Below are 23,944 nucleotides of genomic sequence, written 5' to 3'. Positions count from 1 at the left end.
TCAGTGTGTGAAAAGCAAGTAAAGTATCAGTGGCTTTCAGTGGTAGGCTTACTAGGAAACAGAGTATCTGATCTTGCATGTAATGCCTAACCTACAGATATCTGAAGACTGAGTCTTTGACAAACTTACAAGTGTCTCTGCTAAGACAGAAGAACTACAAAAGGATGTTATAAATGTCCACATATCCATAAGAGTTGAATAAAGAAAGCATGCCAATGCTGCTTAAAGGTGAAAGTAACACGTTTTCACATAACACTGTATGTCAAAAAAAATTTTTTTTATTGATTTCATGAATTTTAATTTCTGATAAACATTTTACCTCTGCAAACATGTATTCCAAAGTAAAAAATAAAAATAAAACACCTGAGCGAAGTCTTTGGCCTCTTTACAATCTGATTTTGTAGCAGCAAGAAAGAAGAAGCATTTTCTTTCACATGTACAGCATAAAAAAGTCTGTCACTGATGAAACACAGCACTAAATCAGCAAACTCCTGTGATAGGATTGTCATATTCTTTTTCCTAAAATCAAAGCAAGGTTTTGTATGCTAACACTCCAAATGTCCTCCATCACATTCTAAAGATTATGAGTCAGATCAGTACACACAGCTCTGCCTGCTGTCACATTTAGCAGGTATCAGTTCTCTTCATACAAATGGACGACCATCCATTACTGCAGTTATTATTGGACCAGCCCGCTGCAAGAGGAAATGGGAAAATGTTTGTTTATTGTGTTTAGATAGACAAGCCTGATACGTGATTATAACCATTCTAGGATTAATGAAACCTTTAAAAATGTAATTGTTACAGCATGTAGGAAGCTAGCTGAATTCAAGTAAAGAATTGATGTTACAGATGGAAATGCTCCGTCTCACCCCTGGCATTAAGATGGATGCACTGGTAGCGGCTGACAGTATTCTGTGAGCTCCAATAGTTGTAGCTGAAGGAGCTCTGGTCCACCCACCTCCAGCCCTGGACATAAAACACATGACGTGTCACAAGCAGCAGACTTTTATTAGACATTTCTTTTTGTGTAGCCTAACTAGGATGTTGGATCACATGATATGGGCAATTTGATGGATAAATATGTGAAGGTCTAATAACCTGGAAGTAGAATCCTCCAATCCAGGCAACAGAGCTTCCTGACCTCCTAGTCAGCTCCTGCAGGAAACTATAATCAAACACGTTATGGACTGAAGCCAAGGAGGCTCCCAGACTGGTGCAGTGGGCCTGAAGGAGACACACACACACACACACACACACACACACACACACACACACACACACACACACACACACACACACACACACACACACACAAACACAAACACACACAAACATACAGATGTTATGTTAATGTAATAAAATGTACAATGATGGAGGACGGAGAAGGTCAATTTGTCAGATGAACAATAGAGAAATAAATTTTAATTGATTGCAAGTGTATCTTTGAGTAAAGAATTTCAATTACTGCAGCACTGCTCCAGGATCTGCTAGAGCTCACATACAGATAGCAACTATTCCTGTATCTGACCCAACCAGAGGGACAAGTGAAGAAGCGACCTAAAGAGGAGAGAGTGGAGCAGAAAAGAGACTGATTTGACTTCATTTGATTTAATGGACAGAGTCAATGTTTAATGTTTCATATAAACCCAATAAACCTTCAGGTGATGAAGCTGTCTTTCCAGGAGAAAACATTTCAGACCCTTCCTCTAAAAAAAGAAAAAAAGTCACATTATCACCATAATCTTACAATAATATGACGCAGGATGTAGTGAATCATCCTTTCAGCTTTTTACCTTCAGGAACAAACATTGTAACTTCATTTTCTACCACTGAAATGAAAACAGAAAACAGGAGCTCATTTACAGTCTGATGTGCTGCAGTTTGTTCAAAAAGTTCATGTTTTATTTACAGCATAAAATGTAAGTGGTATTTCTGTGTCACAGTTTTCTGTGTTACCCTGGTTGTCCTCCTGCAGCCCCTGTGGTGCAGCTTCAACAGCTCCATCTCAAAATAAAACGACAGGGAGGGGCTACTAAATGTCATCTGTCTCTGATTTCATGTATTTACTTAATAACAAATTAAAACAAAAAAAGTATGGGGCCCCCAGGGGTCATATGGTAGAAAATTAATTACTGACATGGAAATCCATACTAATAATTGGTTAATCAAATAGATTATAAACGTGGGGGGTGGAGGTATTTGTAAAGCATATGGAGTATTAAAGTATTTTCACTGTTTTTCCACCTACTACTCAGTATGAGAATCAAATGCTGCATTGCATTACTCAAAAACATGATTTTAAGCAATTATAAATCAAAGCTTTTATTCTGAATTCAAGATGCATATACTTCAACATTTCCCCTAAACACCGCATTCAGTGTAACAATCTGTGCACACAGTTTATTATTTCACTCTGATAACTATGCCAGTATGTTTTGACCCTCAGGTGATCCGTAGGAAAACACTCAGAGAATCTCTACCAAAGCTAAACAATCCTCTATATTAGTTATCTTAATGACAGAAAATGTTACAAAGTTTTAATCTGTGCCAAAAAACACAGTGATACATAGTCAAGCAGTTTGTCTTGGTCTGGTTTTTGGAGAATATATCTGAACCTTCTACAGGGATGTTTGTCAGCAGCGCAGACAGAAATAGACGTACATAGCTAGATTAATCCATCATTTTACTTTTCAACCTCATGGTCCAGCAGTTGTGAGCAAAAATAATCAAGTGCTTTATAAATGGCTACATGGTGGTGACACCGGCTCTGGGTCCACATAATAACAACAAACCTCTTTTTCCTCAGTAAAATCAATTAAGAAACTGTATTTTACACAGGGAGCTGCACAGCCGTTACTTAAGGCTTGAAATTATTTGAAAAGTTAATCTGACCTGCAGCAGCCGTGATAGCAAGAACATCAGTGAGCAAAACTGAGAGGACCAGGAAGGCCTTCATGATGAAGATGATGAGGAGTATGCAGGATGATGGAGTTAATTAACGTCTGGTGGGAGTCAGAGACAGTCAAAACAGTTAAAGAGCAGAAAATCAAATTTACTACTATGGAATGAGACTGAGGGAGTCTTACCTGTCAGGTAAATTTGAGGTGAGGCTGTTCAGGTATCAGCTGATGCTGCTGTGCTGATGAGGAGGTTGCTCTGCTCTTTATATACACTCATGAACCACAGGTAGAGTACAGGGAAGCACGTGAATGAATGCACTTTGATCTCAACGTGAGTGTGTTTGTGTTCCTTTGTTTCCTTATATAAAACTATAACTTCTCCACAAGGTCAGTAAGGAAATAGTGATATCAGTAACACTGACATGACTGATACAGTTCTGACTGTTACGATAAAGTGACACGACACTAATGTTAATTATGTTTTCCTCCAGCGAGGCAGTTCTGACAGCTCTCACTGAGACATGTGGTTTACAAAAAATAATAAGAAGAAAGTTAATGATTTAAGTAAGTTATTTGTAATGGGATTATAAATTACCTGATGGCGAGTCATTAAGGTTGATTACTGGATTTTATGCATGAAAGCCACCACTTTCAATGATGGTGAAAATTTCAGGGAGGGCTGTAATGCTATTCTGTCAATTTGAAAAGATACTTAAGGTATTTTTCATGGCTTTAGTTTGTCTTTTTAGAACTCCTTGTGTATATGAAACCAAACCAAATGATCAGCTACTGTAGTTAGCCATCCCCCAGTAGCCGGTGTAAACCGACCCAGCGTAGCTCCCACTCTCACCAAGAAGTGTAGCCCTAAGCAGAATCCCATGTTTCACCACCAACCAGTTCATGTTTCAAACAGATAATCCCCACTCAGCGACACACCGGCTGAGAAACCAACTCTGGTTATTGGCAGCTCTATCTTCAGAAATGTGAAGTTAGCAACATCGGCTACCATAGTCAAATGTATTCCTGGGGCCAAAGCGGGCGAATCCTATTTAAAACTGCTGACAAAGGATAAACGTAAATATAGTGAGACCGTTATTCACGTCGGCGGTAACAATGCCCAATTAGGCCAATCGGAGGTTACAAAAATTAATGTTGAGTCAGTGTGTACATTTGCAAAGACAATGTTGGACTCCGTAGTTTTCTCTGGGGCCCTGCCTAATCTGACCAGCGATGACATGTTTAGCCGTATGTCATCATGCAACTGCTGGCTGTCGAGGTGGTGTCCAGAAAACGCTGTGGGTTTTGTGGATAACTTGCAGACTTTTTGGGGAAGACCTGGTCTGATCAGGAGAGACGGCATACTTCCCACTGTGGATGGAGCAGCTCTTACATCTAAAAATCTGACTGAGTTTATTAGTAGACCAAAACCATGATAATCCCGAGTTGAGAGCAGGAGGCAGAGTTGCAGTCTTACATGCTTCTCTGTACATCCAGCAGCAGTCACCCACCCAAACTCCCATAGAGACTGTGTCTGCCCCCCGACCACCTAAATTAATTAACTCATAAATAAACAGAAGAGGAGTTGTACACAGAAATCTAATAAAAATTAAGACCACCACTGCAGAAGTACAACAAAATAGGAGAATTAAATGTGGACTCTTAAACATTAGATCGCTCCAATCCAAAGCCATATTAGTAAATGATCTAATTTCAGATTATTATATTGATATATTTAGTCTCACTGAAACCTGGCTGTGTCATGTTAACATGTTTGCCTAAATGAATCCACTCCCCCAATCATATTAATACTCCCATTCCTCGAGGCACCAGTCGAGGAGGTGGAGTTGCAGCCATTTTCAACTCAAGCCTAATAATGGACCCTAAACCTAAACTCCATTTTAACTAATTCAAAAGCCCGGCTCTTAGTCTTACACATCCATCATGGAAAACTTTAAAGCCTGTTCTATTCATTATAGTGTACCACGCTCCTGGCCCATACTATGAATTTTTATCTGAATTCTCAGAGTTTTTATCAAGTTTAGTCCTTAGTAAAGATAAACTAGTTACAGTGGATGATTTCAATATTCATATGGATGCTGATAATGATTGCCTTAAAACTGCGTTTATCTCATTGTTAGACTCAATTGGCTTCGCTCAGGGTGTAAATAAACCCACTCACTGTTTTAACCACACCCTGAACCTCGTTCTGACTTATGGCATCAAAATGGAACATTGAATAGTCTTACCACAGAATCCTCTTTTATCGGACCATTATTTAATAACTTTTGAATTCCTGTTACTGGACTACACACTATTAGGCAAAAATGTCTTTACTAGATTTCTATCTGATAGTACTGTAGCTAAATTTATGGAACTGATTCCATCAGCACTTAATTCACTACCATGTTACAATATAACAGAGGACTCCTATGCTAACTTTAGTCCCTCCCAAATTGACCATCTTGTTGATAGTGCTGCAGGCTCAATGAGAATGACACTCAACTCTATTGCCCCTCTAAAAAAGAAGATAATAAAACAAAGAAGGTTAGCTCCATAGTACAAATCCCAAACCCATATATTAAAGCAAACTACGCGAAAACCTGAAAGGATATGGCGTTCTACCAAACTGGAAGAATCCCACTTAGCCAGACATGATAGTCTTAAAACATATAGGAAAATCCCTCTGTAATACCAGAGCACCCTATTACTCATCTCTGATAGGGGAAAATAAAAACAACCCTAGGTTTCTTTTCAACATTGTAGCCAGGCTTACAGAGAGTCATAGCTCTACTGATCAATGTATTCCTATAGCTCTCAGTACTGTCGATTTCATGAGCTTCTTTAACGATAAAATTCTAACTATTAGAGACAAAATTCATCTCCTCCTGCCCTTAACCGGCACTGACTTATCATTTCATTCTCAAAAAGATGCAGAAAAATTAGTAGGCTGGATTATTGCAACTCCTTATTATCAGGCTGTCCCAACAAATCATTAAATACTCTCCAGCTGATCCAGAATGCTGCAGCGTGAGTACTGGCAGGAACTAGGAAAAGAGATCACATTTCTCCTGTGTTATCTGAAAGAGCTCATAGTACCAGTTTTGGTCAGGGAGGCAGACCACTCTCCACAATTAAAAGTAGGCTTAAAACCTTCCTTTTTGATAAAGCTTACAGTTAGGGCTGGCTCAGACTCGTCTTGAACCATCCCCTAGTTATGCTGCTATAGGCCTAGACTGCCAGGTGACTTCCCATGATGCACCAAGCCCCTCTCTCCTCCTCTTCCTCTCCATCTGCACAGATTCATATGGCATCAATGCTCGTTACTAACTAGACTTCTTCTCTCTCCAGTAGTTTTGTGCTTTCCCGTCTCTCTCATCTCTCTTCCTATTGCTTTCTGCAGGTATTTCTGACCCTGGTGCTAGAGAGTCTGGATCTATGACTGCAAACCACCTACTGCCCCCATGATCCTGCTCAACACCCACTGCTTCAAATATTATCATCTATTATTATATTTAGTTTTATTATTACTATTATTCACCCTATTATTATAATTATTAGTTTCATTATTAGTCTCATTATTGCTACACATCTTTATGTTATATGTGTACTGTGCTATGTGCTGTTGTAACCTGCTCTCTGATTACATCCATTCAGTTACTGTTTAGAGATAACATGTTTCCTTATTGTTGGAACAACTCCCACAATTAAATTTTACACATCAAAGCAGACGCAGTGATGACACTCTGCCATAGAGACTGTTGTGGTTGTAATGTAGTTAATTATCTAGCAGGGATAATGTTAATAAATCAGAGTTTCTGTAAATGTGCGATTGCCCCAAAATATCAACAACCTCATAACATTACAAGTAAACAAAACATACAGAGCACACGTGTATATGAGCATGCACACTAGACTATTTTCATATGAACCGAAGCTTACAAACTGCATTCTTTTTGTCCCATAAACACTATCACTCTGATACTAAAGTCCTGTCATTTCTAGCAGTAGAGTTAGATTAGTATTTACAAATAAAAAATAAAATACTTTTCTCATTATTCCCACAATCTTGTAACATTTCTTAGTCTTTTGAGTTCAAGAAAATGCAAGTTTACAGGACACCATATTTGTTGGTATCTTGTCATATTTTTAATCAGGGAAAACTTGGAAGTTACAGCCGGAGCCGTGACACTTTGCCTTTCAGCCCTCTGAGTTACTCTTTGGACTCCTATTTCCTGTTTTACTTTGAAATTACTCCCTTGTGTGTCAGTTGAGGTGGAGGCTGAGAAACCTTGGAGACAGATATAAAACATCTGCATGGAGATACCATTAGATGTCAGTGAAAAAATGGTGAATTGACCCTTTAAAGTTACAAAAAAAGTTCCTGTACAAATACTACAAAATAAAGATGATTGTCTATGATGCTTTATAACAGATCAACCACTGAACAACAAACTGCAGCAGTGAAAATGGTTGTGGTTGCACTTGGATGGAATGGTCGAACATTTGGGAGAATATCTTAATTAAGTTTTGAGCTCCCTGCTTCCAGTCTCTGTGCTAAACTAGGCTAATCACATCCTGGATACAGAGGGATGAAATAGACATATCTGATATCTCAAATTAAGCAAATAATCGAGCATATTTCTAGAAACATAAGAATGTTACTTTAAGAAAATATGAACAGCAAAACTTTATTAGCAGTTGAGAAATGATATACTGGTGGTTCATAGCAAGTAATCTAAATAAACAGTGATATGTCAAGATGTTTCTTGCACATGGTAGGTTATTTTACAGCGTGGATTGGAGAAATGTAACTCAACCTAAAAACTAATTTTGCACCCTCAAACAGAACAAGAACATTTCTCATCTGTGGTCATACAAATTTTACCTCTGCATTACTCCAGGAATAAGTTAGGTTGAATAGCAGGTATGGCTGCCATCCTTGAGTCAAATTTAGATTATCTCTCTGAAAAGAGAATGAAATTAAATATTTAACTTTATTCAGCCACTGGATATATTCTCAGGCAAATCTCTAAAGATAAGTGTTTGAAAACTGCATGAACTTCATGTCAGTAAACAGCAACATTTATGAACATCTCAGCCCATTACCCCCAAAAAACAAAGCAAAACTTAGAGGAACAGTTTGACAATTTGGTAAATACTCTAACTTGCTCTCTTGCCATGAGTTAGACGAAAAGCTTGATACCACTCTCGTATCTGCTCATTAAGTATGAAAATAGCTAAAGTTAAAAAAAAAATCTGTTTGTGCATGGATTAAACAAACAAGATAAAAGATGTTCATTAATGATATTTGGAGGTACTGGTAGGTGTTTTCTACTTTTAGAGAGAGCTAGCTGTTTCCACTTGCTTCCAGTCGTCATGCTATGCCAACCATCTCCTGGCTGTAGCTAACATAAGAGACAGATAACTCTCGTATAAAAAGTGAATAAGAGTATTTCCCAAAATATCAAACTGTTCCTTTAACCAGATAGGTGTGGTGGACTGTTTTTTTTTACCTGACATAAACAGATAATCACAGTAATATTACTAAATTTGGGGGTGTCACCTTTTGAAGGATATGGCATGAAAATTAGTAGTTTTCCTAAGATATGTATAAACACTAAACTGCTTTCAAGGAAAATTTATCTTCATTTGTTTTTGAGAGATTGGATGATTAGTCGAAAGGAATAAGCTTATCAACACCTCCATGCAGAAAGCTGCAATACCATGTTTTTCTGGATGCTTGGAGTACACAAGCGTGATCTGGCATCAAATTCAATCAGCAAAGAAGGAAAGAGACTTGGATGTGATTTAGCAAATGTATTCATTTATGTTCCACATAGCCTGTGGGAGACATTAGACTATTTCAAGAGAATATTTTGCATGACATCCAGATATGTTTCACAACTACAGAGTTTACTGCAGTGTGGCAGCAGTTGGAAAATGGCATCATGGCAGGATGCACAATTTCACCGTTAGTTTTGATCATGAAAATGGAAGTTATAATTAGAGCATTTAAGTACGTGGTAGAGGGAGAGATGCTTCAGTCAGGGAAGCGCTTACCACACATACAGGTGCCAGCATGTACCAAAAGGCTGCTGGATAAGTTGAACACTAATTTAAAGTGGGCTAAGATGAAGGTTAAGTTTAAGGAGTATTTAAATTTTAGGGTATGCTTTCAAGTAAGAGGTTTTATATAGATGAGGAGGCAAATGCAACGGTGTTAGAGAAGTTAGTTAAAAATTTAGGTAGGTGTTATGATGTAGCTCTTGGAACTTAGGGATAATGTCTGTGTCGTTGAAGACTGAGTCAAATGGCCCTTAACAATCTCTTCAAAATTTGATGACAAGCTCATTCTTACGCACCCAACAGCAGCTCAGAGGATCTGGCCTTCATGGAGTCTATGGGTGCGGTCTTGGAAAGGGCAAAACTTGGGGACTCTATTGTTCTTCTGGGGAATGTCAATGCTCATGTAGTTTAAGGTAATTCATTAGTGTACTTGGTACCTGAACATCTAAGATCAATGATGGCAGGGGAGGCGGCCAGACAGACCTGACACAACCAAATCATGTAGTGAATGTGAACTGGGGATTTCTGGCAGAGGCCCCTTTCTGTGAGGTCTTTAACGCCCACCTCCGGAAGAATTTTGCATGCATCCCGGGGGAGTTTGGGGACATACAATCTGAGTTGGCCATAATCAAAGGGGGTTGGTTGTTAGGGTTGTGGTTGGAAGGTCGTGGTTACCTATCATGGCAGCAACCCAAGAACCCACTAGTGGACACCGGTAGTGAGGGAAGCCCTCAAGCTGATGAAGGAATCCTTTTGGGCCTGGCTGGCCCAGGGATCTTCTGAAGCAGCAGACAAGTTCTGGCAGGTCAGAAGGGCTGCAGCTGCAGCAGTTGCAGCCACAAAAACCTGGGTGTGGGAGGGGTTTGGAGGGCCATGGAGAAGGACATTCAATTGGCTTCAAGGAAGTTCTCGCAAACCATCTGGCGGTGGTGGAGGGAACACTTTGAGGAACTCCTGAACCCGACCAACATGTCCTGGCAAGGCACCAGGAGTGGTTGAGATTCCCTCTGAGATGCTGAAGGCTCTGGACATTGTTGGGATCTCTGGCTGACATGCCTCTTCAGTGTTGTATGGAGGTTGGGGACAGTGCCTATGGACTGGCAAGCTGTTGGTTGCCATTTTTAAAAAGGGGGACCGGAGAGTGTTCTCTAATTATCGGCCTATCACACTGCTCAGCCTCCCGGGCAAAGTTTATGCCAGGGTGCTGGAAAGTAGGCTGATCATCGAACCTCAGATTCAGGACGGGGCAATGCGGATTTCTTCCTGCCCCTGGAACAGTGGACCAACTCTTTACCCTTGCAAGGCTACTTGAGGGGTCATCAGAGTTTGCTCATCCAGTCTACATGTGAATTGTGGACTTGGAAGAAGCCTACAACTGGGTCCCTTGGGTGATCTTGTATGGGGTACTGTGGGAATATGGAGTTCCTTGGCTGGTGCTATGAGCCATTTGGTCCCTATATAACTAGATTGAAGGTTGTGACCATATTCTTGGCAGGAATTCAAACACATTTTGAGTGGTGTTGACCTCCACCACGGTTGTCCTTAATCTCCAATCCTGTTTATGATCTTCATGGAAAGGATTTCAAGGCGTAGCCAGGGGGCAGATAATTTTCTGTTTGGGGGCCTCGGAATTGCATCTCTGCAATTTGCAGATGATTTGGTTTTGGTGGCTTCATCAGACCCTGACCTTCAGCATACACTGGGGCTGTTTGCAGTAGCAGGTGTGAGGCAGCTGGGATGAGGGTCAGCACCGCCAAGTCTGAGGCCATGGTTCTCTGCCGGAAATGGTGGATTGCTCCATTCGGGTCTGGACGAAGTTTCTGCCCCGTGGTACAGAGTTTATGTATCTTGGGGTCTTGTTCACTAGTGAGGGTAGGATAGAGTTGAGCGTGGAGATGTGATGGAGATTAACAGGTGAATTGGTGCTGCGTCAGCAGTAAAGCGGGTGTTTTACCAGACCATTTTGGTAAAGAGGGAGCCAAGCTGAAAGGCAAAGCTTTCGATTTACCAGTCATTCTTAGTTCTGACGCTCAGCTATGGTCATGAGTAATGACCGAATGATTGAAATCGCGAATACAAACAGCTGAAATGAGTTTTGGAGGATACCTCTCTAAATCTGTATCCGTGGCACCTCTGGTGAAGCCAACAGCTGCCGGTGAGATGGTAGCTGTGGCTGTTTGACAAATGATCACCTTATTGTGATGACTGAAAATACTAGAAGTAATAGACAAGTACTCACATTAGACTGCATTTTAAAAAGAAATCAAAATATACACATGCATTTTTTTCCAGTGTTGCAAAAGAATAAAAATTTGACGGTGGATTTCTTTTCAAATTAAAGAAAGTGGAAAATGACGCCTTAAAATGTATAGCTGTTTCAATATTTCTGCATGTTAGTCCTTTACATGGTCCAAGTCTTCAACAACAAAGCAGCAGTTCAGATCTCAGATGGCAAGAAGTTAATACAGAAGTGATAAAATCAAAGGCAAGACAAATGGTACTGTACACAAGTTTTTTAACGCTTTGTCATTATTTACACTCATCTCTTTATGATTATATATATGTAAAAATGTTCAGAGAAAACAAATGTCTTGCAGTGCCATATTCACAGGTTACCACCAGGTGCCAGGTACTGGGATAACACTTAAAGAACCACAACTGGGCCTGCATGTAACAGAGACAGTACATAATGCAGACTATAGGGATCCCTGTGTTTAACATATCTGGAAAATGATGGAGATCGTTTTCCCATAAACTATCCAACTACATCTTTTCATTTGAAAAACTAGCTTACGGCAGTGTATCACTGTCACAAGACAAAAACGATAAATTTCTTCTTCCAACGATGAACTTTTCCATTTTAACGAGAAATTTTTGGCGTTATAACAAGACATTTTGATTTTATGACATATTATCTCATTATTACCAGATCCCAAATTAGTTCCTTTTTAAAACAATAATCTTGTTGTATGTATAACATATCATGTTATCTTATATTTTACATGTTGTTATATTATTGTTGCAATTTTTTGTATTTCATTTTATATTCTTACAAACCTTTTCATAACATATTTCACTATATTATCCACATGATCTCACTGCAGGAGCCACACAATGAACCTAAGGCTTGAAGAAGCGTTAACATGTCTCATCACATGAAGCACAGTGGATTAAGTGCATTTGACCACAGTGACGCATTAAGGAAACAGGCTGATGTTGTGGACACAAGACATACTGCAGCTCTCGGAAGAGCAGTTATCTTAAAGTTCACATTCCTCTGCGTTACATATTCAGTCCTACTGACTCCACAACTGTTTGTCTGCCTCAATTGCCCAGTCCTTCACATCAAAAGCTGTCATACTGATGGAAAACATTCTGGTGCTTTTACTGTCAAACTATGGGAAGTCTTCATACAAGACACTGGGAATGCACATTTTGTAATATCCATTCTATAAGTAACAACAGAGATGTATCATGATACGTGTATTGACTGTGTTGGTATCATGATATGTGTATTGGCTGTGTTGTCTCTGTGTTCAAAAGGGAACTTGGTAACATTATAATACAGCTTGTATTAATCAGGTACCAATAAAATACTGTTTCCTACTAGTACTTAAATGTAGCTATAGTGGAATAAAGTATGCGGGCTTTAATATAATGTGTGACTGTTTGCTCTTGAACGACAGAATAAGAAAAATTCCATTAACATAATTTTCCCCAAATTTCAGCTTTGTTTCACAGTAATGTACCTTTAGGTAACTAGTATTTACAGAAATACTTAGAGTATCATTTATTTCTCCTTTCCTATAAAATACCCGATTGTTCCCCATAGTCTTGTGTCATTCAATATTGGTACCTGATTTATACAACTAACCTCCACTGTAATCACAGGCTGGATTATAAAGTACCAGAAACCTAACAAATTTAGTTTATACAGAACTAGTGTTCTCCTCTTCACATGAATAATTTGAGGATCTTGGGCTCGAAGAACAGCATCTTGCTGGCATCCATCAGTGTCGCACTCTCCTGGGCTTCCAGGATGGTCTGGTGGGCATTGTTGAACAGGTCCTTTCCAATGACAGCCTGGACTCTGTCCCACCATGCGCTCAGCTTGGGTCTCTCCTCAAACACGTCCAGGCCAGAGCTCACAGGCTGTCAGTAGGATAGAGGGGAGGAGAAGAAGGCCTGTTAATGTGGAAAATGCCACTTTTCAGCTAGCCCCTCTGCTTACTGACCCACTTCATTCCTTATCAATGTGTTGACAAGGAATGCTGTGTCATTTCAATCTGTTTTTTTACGCTTCATGCAGTTATTGCTATCACTTCATGTGTTTTGGGCTAACATTGGGTAATTAACACTGTAGCCGACCAAACTAAGTCATTACCAGAGATTGTGTTACATTAGGCCTCATCCTACAAGCCTTTCTTCTTGTCAAAATTAAACACACAACATATGAACCATGAAGAATAAATCTAGCCTGTTTCTTGTCCAATATAGTTAGTATTCAAACAAAGTTATGTTTGTGTTCTATTCTATTCTATTCCTAACAGTCTTCCTCACTATATTGTACTGTAGTACTAGAGCTTACCAGCTATAACCTGCAAAACAAGAACAATGCTGCTCCTTTATTTCCATGTCTTCTACAGGGACAGGTAGCTGCTGCATGTATCTGACAACAGCAACCCTAACCCTCACCTGAGGAGGACCATGGGTAGTGGAAACGTCATCCATGCAGAATGAAAGAAGAACTGGGGACATGATAGCAGTGTGTGTTAAATTTTAAAAAGTCAGTCACATAGTTCTCAACCAAATCATGGAGCTAACATTAATTAGCTTGCTAGCTGATTAAATCTGTGACAATGAAAGTTTTCATTTCAGCTGACAAACCAACTGTCATCACCTAGACATGTCAACTCAAAGAGCCATTTTAAAAAATGACTATAGATTTGGATGGTAAATCTTCAACTGTACAACTTACAGGTGTCACTGTAAACTGTATCCCTGTGTGACAGGGACAAGCTTAACAGGCATTTTGGTAATAAGTATGGAGGGTGTAGTTTAGTGAAGGGTTGATTAAGAGTGCAGACAGAGTGGAAGAGAAAGTACCTTAACCTTACCCACAGGAAAGACTGCTGGGCTGACTACTGAACCTCAGTACTTTGCAGTACTGACCAAGTGTCAAGTAATGAATGTTGTCTGTTCAGGTCCATTATCTTTTTACTGATTCTTCTGATTTAAGCTAATATTCACAATGGATCACGTGACTACTTGTACAGTATGTACCAGGTGTTGCTGGTGGTGATGAACTCAGAGACAATCATGGCCTGACTCGGCAGTTTTCCTCAGATATATGAAGCTCATTGTTTTGATTTTACCACAACAACTTTACTATTTTGGTTTATAGTCATGGCTCTCATTAGCCTTGTTTCCAGTTGCAGCAGCAGCTGTTTTCAGAGAAAACGTTTGGGTGTGGAAATAAACAACTGTTCTCAAATTCACTGTAACAACTTTATAAGGTGATATTATGTCAGTGTTATGGTTACAGCTCATTTCTACTATATATTAATGCAGCTTTAAAGACAAAATGTTTTAGACTTTTATTTAGGAAAAGTTGTTAAGTGGCTTCTTGTGTTTAGAGAACATTTTACCTTTGAGAAATTGTTAAATGAAAAAAATATTTTTCTTAGAATAAACATGTTTATATTTCCCAACATAAGTTATTGAAAAATTATTGTTTTGGTCCTCTAAACTTGGAGCATTCTCAATGCTCACCTGCATGACCTCAACAATGGCGACTAGGTCGACCAATGAGATGTGATCGCCTGCAATGAAGGGCCTGTCCTGGACAAACTTTTCTTCCATGAGTTTCAGGTAACCATTCAGGTCCTGCAAGGCTACATCCATCTTGTCCTGCAGGACATCCACACCCAGCACCTTGGGAATCAAAAGCTATAGCACAAACACAAAGATCTCGAGTCTGATCTCCAGGAAGTGCAGATGAAATAACACATTATCTGTCAGTGAGCTTGTTCTTGATACAAAATTATGTTTTCAGGAGGAGATGAACACTTATACAAAGACTGAGCAGATCATGTGATGAAGAGTGGAAAGCAGAAAAAATGCAGCATTTAACCTGTCGCTTCCCAAAACAGCCTGAGAAAAAACCGAGTTCAGAATGTTCAGCTTGTGAGCACATGATCTTATTGTTTTCTCTTGTACTGCTGTGTTGCAGGAGGAAGGTTAACTCTTTCCTCACACTCATTTTAGTGCCAGTGATCAGTCACAAGCTTTCAAAGTGCCACTCTTTCTTCACAGGCTCACTGAGACACAAGAGTTGACCATTTTTACATGCAATGTTGCATTTTCTACTCATGAGCAACACATATTATATCTATCTCAAAGGGCCACTCCACCAATTTCACACTTTGAGTTCAAACTAGAAATTTACAACTCAGCCTGTGAAAGCAGTGATATAATATCTTCTGTCGCTCTGGCGGAGCTTTATCAAGTCTGACAAAATAACCCTGATGATGTCATAGTGATGTCAACACGGTTATCTCAGTTTTGGCTTGAAGACGACAAATTTATAATGGATGGTTTGTTACAGAGTGAAGGTGAGGAGTTTGAAAGATATGGACAGGGAAGCTATAATAAAAAAGCTGCTATTGAGTTGCATCATGTGAAATGTAAGATGCAGTATTTGTGAAGATTGACCCATATTAGGGACTAAAAGTCAGGATATGTTGGCATCTGATGCTTAGATTTTTTCAAGATTATTTTTTTGGCATTTTGCCTTTATTCAGTCAGTTAGTCAGTGCAGAGAGCAACAGGAAATGTGTGAAGAGAGAGGGTGAGCTGACATGCAACAAAGGTCTTTGGGGACAGGAGTCGAACCTTGGATGTTGCACTTATGATGTATACATCACGGTTCCCTAATGACTTTGACCTCTTTTTTCTGTCTCTTGTGAAACTCCCAACCTAATGTAAGTACACTATTACATCACTGCAGTGCACCTTTACCATTTTAATTAACTACTGTTCTAAAATAAACATCCAAAAACCCTGACGTGACAATTAAGTTTGTAAGGCAAAGAGTGTTTATTTTCACACTGACTTATGGCTCTGTCCCAGTTATGATCGTTTTTTCGGTTTTACAGTTTTTCTGTGTTGTATTTGCACATGTAAACATCATATTCTGATTTCAGAAACTTTAAATAGGGCATATATAATTAAAAAAAAGGTTCCTGCATTAAGGTCGAGGTGAGAAAGTGAAATACAACCCAGGAGGGCTGGGCAACAATCATTTTAACCTCATCATCTAACACTTGATGTCACCAGGATCCAGTTGACTTATGGCTCTGTCATTGTTCCAGTGTCCACTGAAGTTTGGTAGAAGTGGAGTGACATTTGTTTGTGTTGTACACCCCTGGTTTTAAATACAGATTTGCAGATATATATATATATATATATATATATATATATATATATATATATATATATATATATATACAGCTTGGGGAATGACCACAGGTTAACGTGTCAATCTCGAGGCTGTCAGCCCTTGTTGATTTGGCGACATCTGTAGTTACTGGTGGTAAATAATTGCAGTTTAATAGTACTACTAATTGGCCTTTTTCCATTATTCTGTGATCTGATTTTATGCTGCACACAGCATGTGTCTGTGAACAGCAGGGCACAGTGAAATGCGTTAGTTACCTCGCTGAGAAGTTGGAGGTGTGAAACCTGTCGCCTTTAGCTCTTCATCTAACAGCTCACTGTGGCTGCTCCTTCTTGTTCCATTACTCCCTGCAATATTTCAAACTAATCCACTGTCCAAAAATGCCCAAAATGACAGTTTTGTTGTCAGTCTTGTTTTATAGACACATTTTTAATGATCAATAGAGGTATGTGCTGAGGTCACTTACAAACACATTGCATTTTCTGACTACTTCACATTAAAAGTAAACTTCCGTTTTGCCAGTTAAATACTTTTAATGTGAAGCTGCAGCAGTAGGAAATGCTCAGTTCTCATTAGCAGTAACTTAGTACAGCATTTTTCCCAGAAATTTCACCACAGACACTCGGTTCTGAAAAATAATTAATTCACACTTTCATTTTCTCCGTTCTTGGTTATCATAAATTCCATTTTAACGTGCCTAAGTCAAGACCCTCTAAATCATGTGCAGTTTAATGCAAATACAAAAAACAGCTGACAGGCTGTTAACTAGAACCAGCCACCGGTCCCACATTACCCCTGTTCTTGCATCCCTCCACTGGCTTCTTATAAAATTAAGAATACACTACAAGTTTCTGTTGATTACATATAAGGCACTGTATGATCTTGCCCCCAGTTAAATTTCTGATCTCCTTGTTCCTTATTTCACTTCTCAACCACTCTGATCCTCAAATCTTGGCCTATTACCCATCCACTGCTCCAACTGCCAAACAAAAGGTGATTGTGCCTTTACTGTTTTAGCCCCAAATCCTCGGGAATCACCAAAGATTGCCAATTTAACAGGTAGTGTGTATGACCTCAGATCAAATTAGCATTTCACCCTTGTTAATTGTCTGACAACAGAAACAGAAAAATCTGTAAATGAGAACGAAATCATGAATTCAACTGCATTACAACACAGAGCAAATGGACTGAAACTCAGCAGAATAACGGATTGACTGTCCCTCTGCTGACCACATGTCAGCTGTGATGATGATGTTTGTCAGACAAAAAGATGAAGAGATGGAGATGTAGCAGCAGGAAAACTGTTTCCCTCCCTTGCTCTCTTACTTTTTCCTTCTACATCTCTCTAATTATTTCCAAACTGGAAAAATTAGTTTTAGAGTATAGGCCTATGTGTTTAGACAAAGTCAGTATCAAATAAAATACATCACAGAATATTCATTTGAAGCCTCGTTAGGCATTAATATACATTCAAGTGAATTTTAAGCTTGAGAGAAATGGGCTGCTCCAGCAAATAGGACTGTAAGGAAAGGACAGGAAAGAAGAAAACAATAACTCTTTTACACATACTCATATATTTTTTTCAGACTTTCTGGTGAGATATTTTGAAGAAACAATCCCTCATTGGTGCTATTGCTCCTAAATCATAGACTGACACAAGCTGTGATCACTGGCCACAAACCAAAAAGGGTTGTTGTTTAAATTATGTAAAATTATCTACCTGCTGAAACCAAAGTCTAACACTGGTCATACAAAGAATGGCTTGTATTGATGCTACTTGTCTTCCTGTTCCTGCTGATGTGGTTTGTGTAAGATTGAACAGAAACAGGGAGCAGCTGGAGGCACAGAAACAGGCCAACAGAAAGCTGGATAATGTTGAATTCTTGTATACTGGGGCATTTCTCCGTGTTCCATATAAAACTCTGAGGGAATTATCTCTGTCCTTTGCTTTTAGGTCGTTTACAGAAAGCAGTAATCTCAGTTAATGCCACACTGATACAATGTGAAAAGAGAATGAAATATAATATAGGGCTGTATGATGGCAGTCAACCAATTGGTTGACTAATATAGTCAACCAAAGAAAATCTTGGTTGACTGAAATCGTGCCTACTCTTCAACCAATCGAGGGGTTGGGCAGAAAAAAAATCTGAAGGTTATCCCTAGATTAAATCGGCCAAAGTGCACTGGGTGCACTCTATCTGGTAGCCTTATAATGAATTATAAATAAACATAAAAAGACAGTATTTTCAGCATAATTTATGGAAATATGCCAATCTTGATATGTTCACATTCAAAGCCTCAAATGTTAAACAAGAAAGTTGACAGGGCATCCTAATGCAGACAAGTTAGCCTACCGTTTTTAAATGATTCCCATGTTGGTTGTTGAGCTGTCATATGCAAACTGATGTTTGCAAAGTTTACACTTGGACTGTTTGGTCATCTATTTGAACAAAATGCAGCCACACCAATGACTTCTATGAAATGGTATCAGTTAGTTTGGAGCCGACTCAGAGTAAATGTTCATTAAAAATTCATTAAAAGTTCATTAAATGCTAAATAAGTTAGAACTAGCAGTCTCCATTTGGTTGGGTGATTTCAAAGTTGTGAAAACCTTTTACAGGTAGTGTGTCCCTCCGAACGTCGAAAGTAATGGATTAATCCTGGAATGCTATTGCTGTAGCGCTTTTCTCCTTATGAAAGTAACAATGGCGATTGTCAAATTGATGAGAATTTGGTCAATTGAGAGCATATTGGCCAATCGATCGACCAGTCAACCAGGAGACTACAGCCCTAATATGATACAACAAAAACTTCTTTGAAAACCAGTTTAGAGCTTCATATTTCTAGTAACAGATCTTCTCTTTCACTGTATATGGGGAGCAGTGGTTCTGAATGATGAAAGACAAGCCCAGACAGACCCAAGTGCACACACCAGCAGAACAATGGAAGCAGGAAAACTGCCAACAGCTCTAACTCAGACCAGCACTGGCCTGGCGTTTTCCCTCCAGCTGACCTCACTTCCTTGCAGCTGGAGGGAAAAGCTCACACTTTAAAAATCAGGCAAACATGACAGGTGTAAGTGACCATACCTGGAGCCAGAACATCTTGGATCCATGCAGACAGATGGCCATGTGCTGCCATAACTGATGCTCATTAATGCGAGCGCACTGCTAGAGGTCAGCCGGATACCATAAGTCTGGAGGCTTAAACTTTTCAGCCAGATAAAGCAGGATGGCAATGCTGCAGAGGCAAACAGCACTAATAACCACCACACAGGACACATTACTTTATAAAGGACCCGTTAGTCTGAATGTTTAAATGATCACCTTTTAGCCAGACAGAAGTCTCCATCTCACAGAGCAGGGACTTTTCTTTTCAAGCTAATCTTCCCAAACTCCTCTCCATACTGCTCACCTGAAACCAACACACACACCTGGGTCAGTCAGCTACAGCAGTAAGGCTTTAGCCTGGAATTATCTAAAGCTATTCACAAAGACATTACATGCTGAGCTGAATGCTCAGTATTTTTGATTAGTCTACTTATTGCTTCAGATTCTTTGGATGGGAATCAAGCCTCAGTACTTATTTGGTACTGAGTGAAATGGGTCCAAAGCACTGAAAGTACTGAAAAGATGTAAAGTATCTTCTCAGATCTGTAATCTGTGTACTTCTGATCCTCTGATCAGATAGTTCCCGATTTAAATCAATAAACCAGTTTCTTCCTGTTTTAAATGAGAATTTTGTTCATTTTTTGACTGGCTGCTTTGTTAAAAGCAAAGAAAGGTTTTCTTATGAAACAACACAAATTAGGTATCTAATTTAAGGTATCTAAATACAAATTTTTGACTAAAAGCCAAAAATGTCAAAGTGCTAACAACTCACTGCACTGGGTGGAAGGCGACCGACTCACATCTAATGGCTTTTATAACTCACACTTTTCTATGTCCCTGTTGATTGTCTTTGCAGTAGAAATGAGGGGTTGTGTAATTTTGTACTAAACACACTTTAAACAAAACACGATCATATGCATATGGTTTAAATGTACTGATTGGTTATTTTTTGGCTCAATAAATTGTTTTGGAGTATGTTTGTAGTTACAGCTGTGCCCAGTAAAGTCAAATTAAATGTACTACAACTAATACAAACAAATTAATGGAGTATGTGTTCATGTCTGTCTTACATAACCATTTATAAACCAGCATTCAAACAAACTAAGCCTGGGAGTTAATATTTTTTAATGTCAAAAATGATAACTGTCAAATGGCACAGAACTCTGCAGCAAAACATCTACATTACAAAAGACACAGGTGATGTAGCGTAATTAAATGCCTGTCTAACTCTCATTAACTCACTTCAATTCCATTAACAAAGAAGTTCATCTAACAAGTCACAAGTCAAGTCCAAACTCTGAACACTACTGAGAAGCTAACTTGGAAAGCTGAGTAGAAAAATAGTACTTTTAAGTTAGATGTCAAACGATTATCATTGTTTGTATGAGATGCTGCGACCCCTCCCTGTATTACATCTACTGTATACCCACAATTTACCAGAGTCTACTGCCACACTAGTCCATTTGTTGGTGGTAATAAACCTATCAGATGGTTTTAGGAATGACATTAATCAAAAGTCATGAAAAAGTCTAAGTATATGACATTTCGGAGTCTGCATGAAAATTATTTATTCATGCAAAAACACTACAAATATGGCAGAACTTCCACACGTACCAATCTCCTCTTCTTAATGAGAATAAGATTAGAATTACACAGACTATCTGCAGGGAATAAAAACCGCCACGGAACTTTTGACTGGGACTGACCCAACAAAGTCCATTTGGAGATACACATGGTCTGTGTCACACTTCACAAGTCATGTAGTGAACAGAGGTTAAATTAACTATGATGATTTGTGGAACAATACATGAAATATAAATTTATTTATATCATTTTGTAATGTTATATTCTAACTGTTATTTACACAGTTCAGTTACAGATTTTATGATGATTTTTGTCCAAATTTCCCTGCTCTGACTCTCCTTCGGTAAGTCCAAGGTGATCATTAAATGAAAGGACTGTTACGTCATTTGACATGTGCACTGCGCAATCTCAGCCAGTGTTACAAGAAAGGCAGAGTTAGTGTTTAAGTGCTGAACAGGTCGTCAGTGATTTCCATAAGTTGTGTGTACATTAAACTATAACCACAACTTTACAAATTGATAATTTGCTTTCTATTCATACTGGAAACAGGATTTAATCTACATGTCTGCCTTTACTCCTGTGGACATTATTAAAGATTGCTGACCAAGCTCCTGGACTGCTGCTAGACTTGGCCAGACTTGTGTATGCCAGCATCTCTACATATTTATATATGTATTTCACAAGCCTGTCTCCTGATTCACCGATACAGCCTGTACCCCCTTTGTCTCCTGCTTCACTGACACAGCCTGCACCTTCTTCTTCACTGATGCAGTCTGCGCCCTCTGCTTTGCCGATACAGCCTGCGTCTCCTATTCACAGATACAGCCTGCATCTCCTGCTTCACTGATACAGCCTGTGCCCCCTGTGCCTCCTGTTTCACTGACGTAGCCTGCGCTTCCTTTTTCTATGACGCAGCCTGCGCCTCCTGCTTTGCCGATAGAGCCTGTGCCTCCTTCTTTGCCGATACAGCCTACGTCTCCTGCTTTGCCGATAGAGCCTGTGCCCCCTGCTTCATGGACGTAGCCCGTGCCTGCCCAGAACAGAACACCCATGTAGTGCATTTCCCAGGTATTGGCAGTCTGCTCCACAGCCATATACACTTGTTCAAAATCCTACATCACCCCCTGCACAACAATCCTACCCAGGGCAGCTTCCCCCAGATAACTCTAATATGCCCGTTATGATGGAGATGGTAATTGACTCAACATTAGGTATCCCACAGCCTAAATAAACCATATTCAGTTCAGGGAGAGAAAGGGACTTTCTTATGCTCAGAAAGGGCCTGGAAAGTGTGCTTGGTCCTCACAAACATTTAACTGAGGACTACTAGTATCGAGTGCACCTTGGCCATCTCATACACAAGTGCCATGCAAGCCCTCATGCAAATATATGGTTGGCCCAGACAGCCATTGCAGGGAGAACTCAAGGCCATTTTGAATGCTCCGGCAGTGAGAGCTGGGAATTATAGAGTTCCAGGATTTTACAGCATCAGCTGGAACTGTGGTGGGAATGCTAACTGTGAAGGATGGCCCCTTGTCATCAGAGCTGAGGTCTTGGTCCCATGTTGATACATTACTCACCAAACTACCTGATAACTTCAGAGATGCATTCACTGAACACTGCTTTAACAGGGAAATTATCCAGAGTAGCAGTACCAGGACCTACACTCTTCAATATCTAATTGAAGTGGCTTGTGAGGAAAGTTCAGACCCTGCAAATGTCTTGTGGGATTACTCGGACATGCCCATCTGAACATTCATATGCCGACAGTGAGTGCAAAGCAGTTAAACAGCAAAGACTCAAAGCTGCTGCTATTCTACTTAACCTAACACTCTAATCCATCACTTGGCCCTAGCAACCCATAACAACCCGAGAAGCATGACTGTTTTAAGGCTTACTGCCCTTATTGTAACAATCAGGACCACTACCTCAGCGCATTTGCTGATTTCGCTAAACTCACATGCAATGCAAGGATAAAGAAGAAGATGCTGGAGTTGTGGGAGAGACATCCGCCAAAAACTGCAATTTAAAAAAGCCCTGTGCTACCTGTGGAGAACAACACCTGCTTATACTACATGATGTGGCCTTTACATCCTGACTGTAAGTACTTCCTTCAGCATGGTTATCGTGGACCAAGCTAGCCATTCAGGGAGAATAATGCAAAATTTTGTCCCAGTTCACTTGCAGAATGGGAATAAAAACTGGGAGAATATGCTGTTCTGGATGACAGCTCTGAAAGAACAATCATACCACCAGCTGGTTTTTAAGATACATTTTTTAAAATTCAGTCTTTAGATCTTGGTCTTTTTAACTCTACAGGTTAACTGTTTAAAGGTTTTTAGTCATTCTCTATATTCTATTTTTGAAAGAAACCTGGCTGAAACCTTGTGAACAAAGCCAACTCTTGAAAGTATGCCCCCCTCCCCCGACTATGACTTTTACAGCTCCCCTCAGCCCAGTGGCAAGGGGGAAGGCTAAGCTGTAATTTTCAGAAACTGCTGTAAGTGCACTCCTAGTGGTACTAATGATTACCGAAGAAGTGGGTCAACATCAGTCCTCTGTGTAGTTGTGTATGACCCCCATACACTGGATGCTAGTTTCTTCACTAAATTCTCTTGTTTTTATCTTCAGTTGATGTGAATCATGACACGTTTTTAATTTTCATGTTGACCTCTTATCAAATGTCAGAGCTGCTGAATTTCTTGGTATAATGGACTCTTAACTTATTACAGTTTGTTTCTTGCCCAACTCATCACCATGGCCACACTTTAGATTTAGTTTTTATGTTTGGTCAGAAAATTCCCTCTCTTGCTGTGGAGCAG

At 39.5% G+C, this 23,944-nt stretch overlaps 2 protein-coding genes across 4 annotated transcripts; both read right to left on the bottom strand.

Annotated features, from left to right (window-relative positions):
• Positions 1–303: 303 nt before the first annotated feature.
• Positions 304–3,129, bottom strand: LOC120800468 (ladderlectin-like). Of its 3 annotated transcripts, XM_040146592.1 has the most exons (9): positions 3,090–3,129; positions 2,896–3,005; positions 1,960–2,007; positions 1,797–1,832; positions 1,659–1,709; positions 1,469–1,560; positions 1,102–1,227; positions 873–969; positions 304–695 (listed from the first exon to the last, which is right to left on the bottom strand). In XM_040146592.1, exons 2-9 carry the CDS (start codon positions 2,957–2,959, stop codon positions 625–627), a joined length of 585 nt encoding a protein of 194 aa, XP_040002526.1. In that variant the 5' UTR covers positions 2,960–3,005; positions 3,090–3,129; the 3' UTR covers positions 304–624. The 3 variants fall into 3 exon arrangements, with proteins under 3 accessions (XP_040002526.1, XP_040002527.1, XP_040002528.1); XM_040146593.1 differs by lacking the exon at positions 1,960–2,007; XM_040146594.1 differs by lacking the exons at positions 1,797–1,832; positions 1,960–2,007.
• Positions 3,130–11,473: 8,344 nt separating this feature from the next.
• gstt1b (glutathione S-transferase theta 1b) lies at positions 11,474–22,216 on the bottom strand. Its single transcript, XM_040144859.1, is given in 5 exon segments — positions 11,474–13,121; positions 14,742–14,918; positions 19,518–19,668; positions 19,755–19,861; positions 22,007–22,216. Coding segments are annotated over 5 exon segments (843 nt in total). The 3' UTR covers positions 11,474–12,923.
• Positions 22,217–23,944: the final 1,728 nt, after the last annotated feature.

Source organism: Xiphias gladius, chromosome 15 (genome assembly GCF_016859285.1).
Source record: "Xiphias gladius isolate SHS-SW01 ecotype Sanya breed wild chromosome 15, ASM1685928v1, whole genome shotgun sequence".
NCBI lineage: Eukaryota > Metazoa > Chordata > Actinopteri > Istiophoriformes > Xiphiidae > Xiphias > Xiphias gladius.
This window is presented reverse-complemented; position numbering and strand designations above follow the sequence as displayed.

What these genes read in the sequence shown, in the direction of transcription:
- LOC120800468 (XM_040146592.1), bottom strand. Translation starts at nt 2,959, where the DNA reads ATGAAGGCCTTCCTGGTCCTCTCAGTTTTGCTCACTGATGTTCTTGCT. An exon ending in GATCCTGGAGCAGTGCTGCA is followed by an intron (nt 1,228 to 1,468) that starts GTAATTGAAATT and finishes TGTCTCCTTCAG; the next exon opens with GCCCACTGCACCAGTCTGGG. An exon ending in CATCCATCTTAATGCCAGGG is followed by an intron (nt 696 to 872) that starts GTGAGACGGAGC and finishes TTCCTCTTGCAG; the next exon opens with CGGGCTGGTCCAATAATAAC.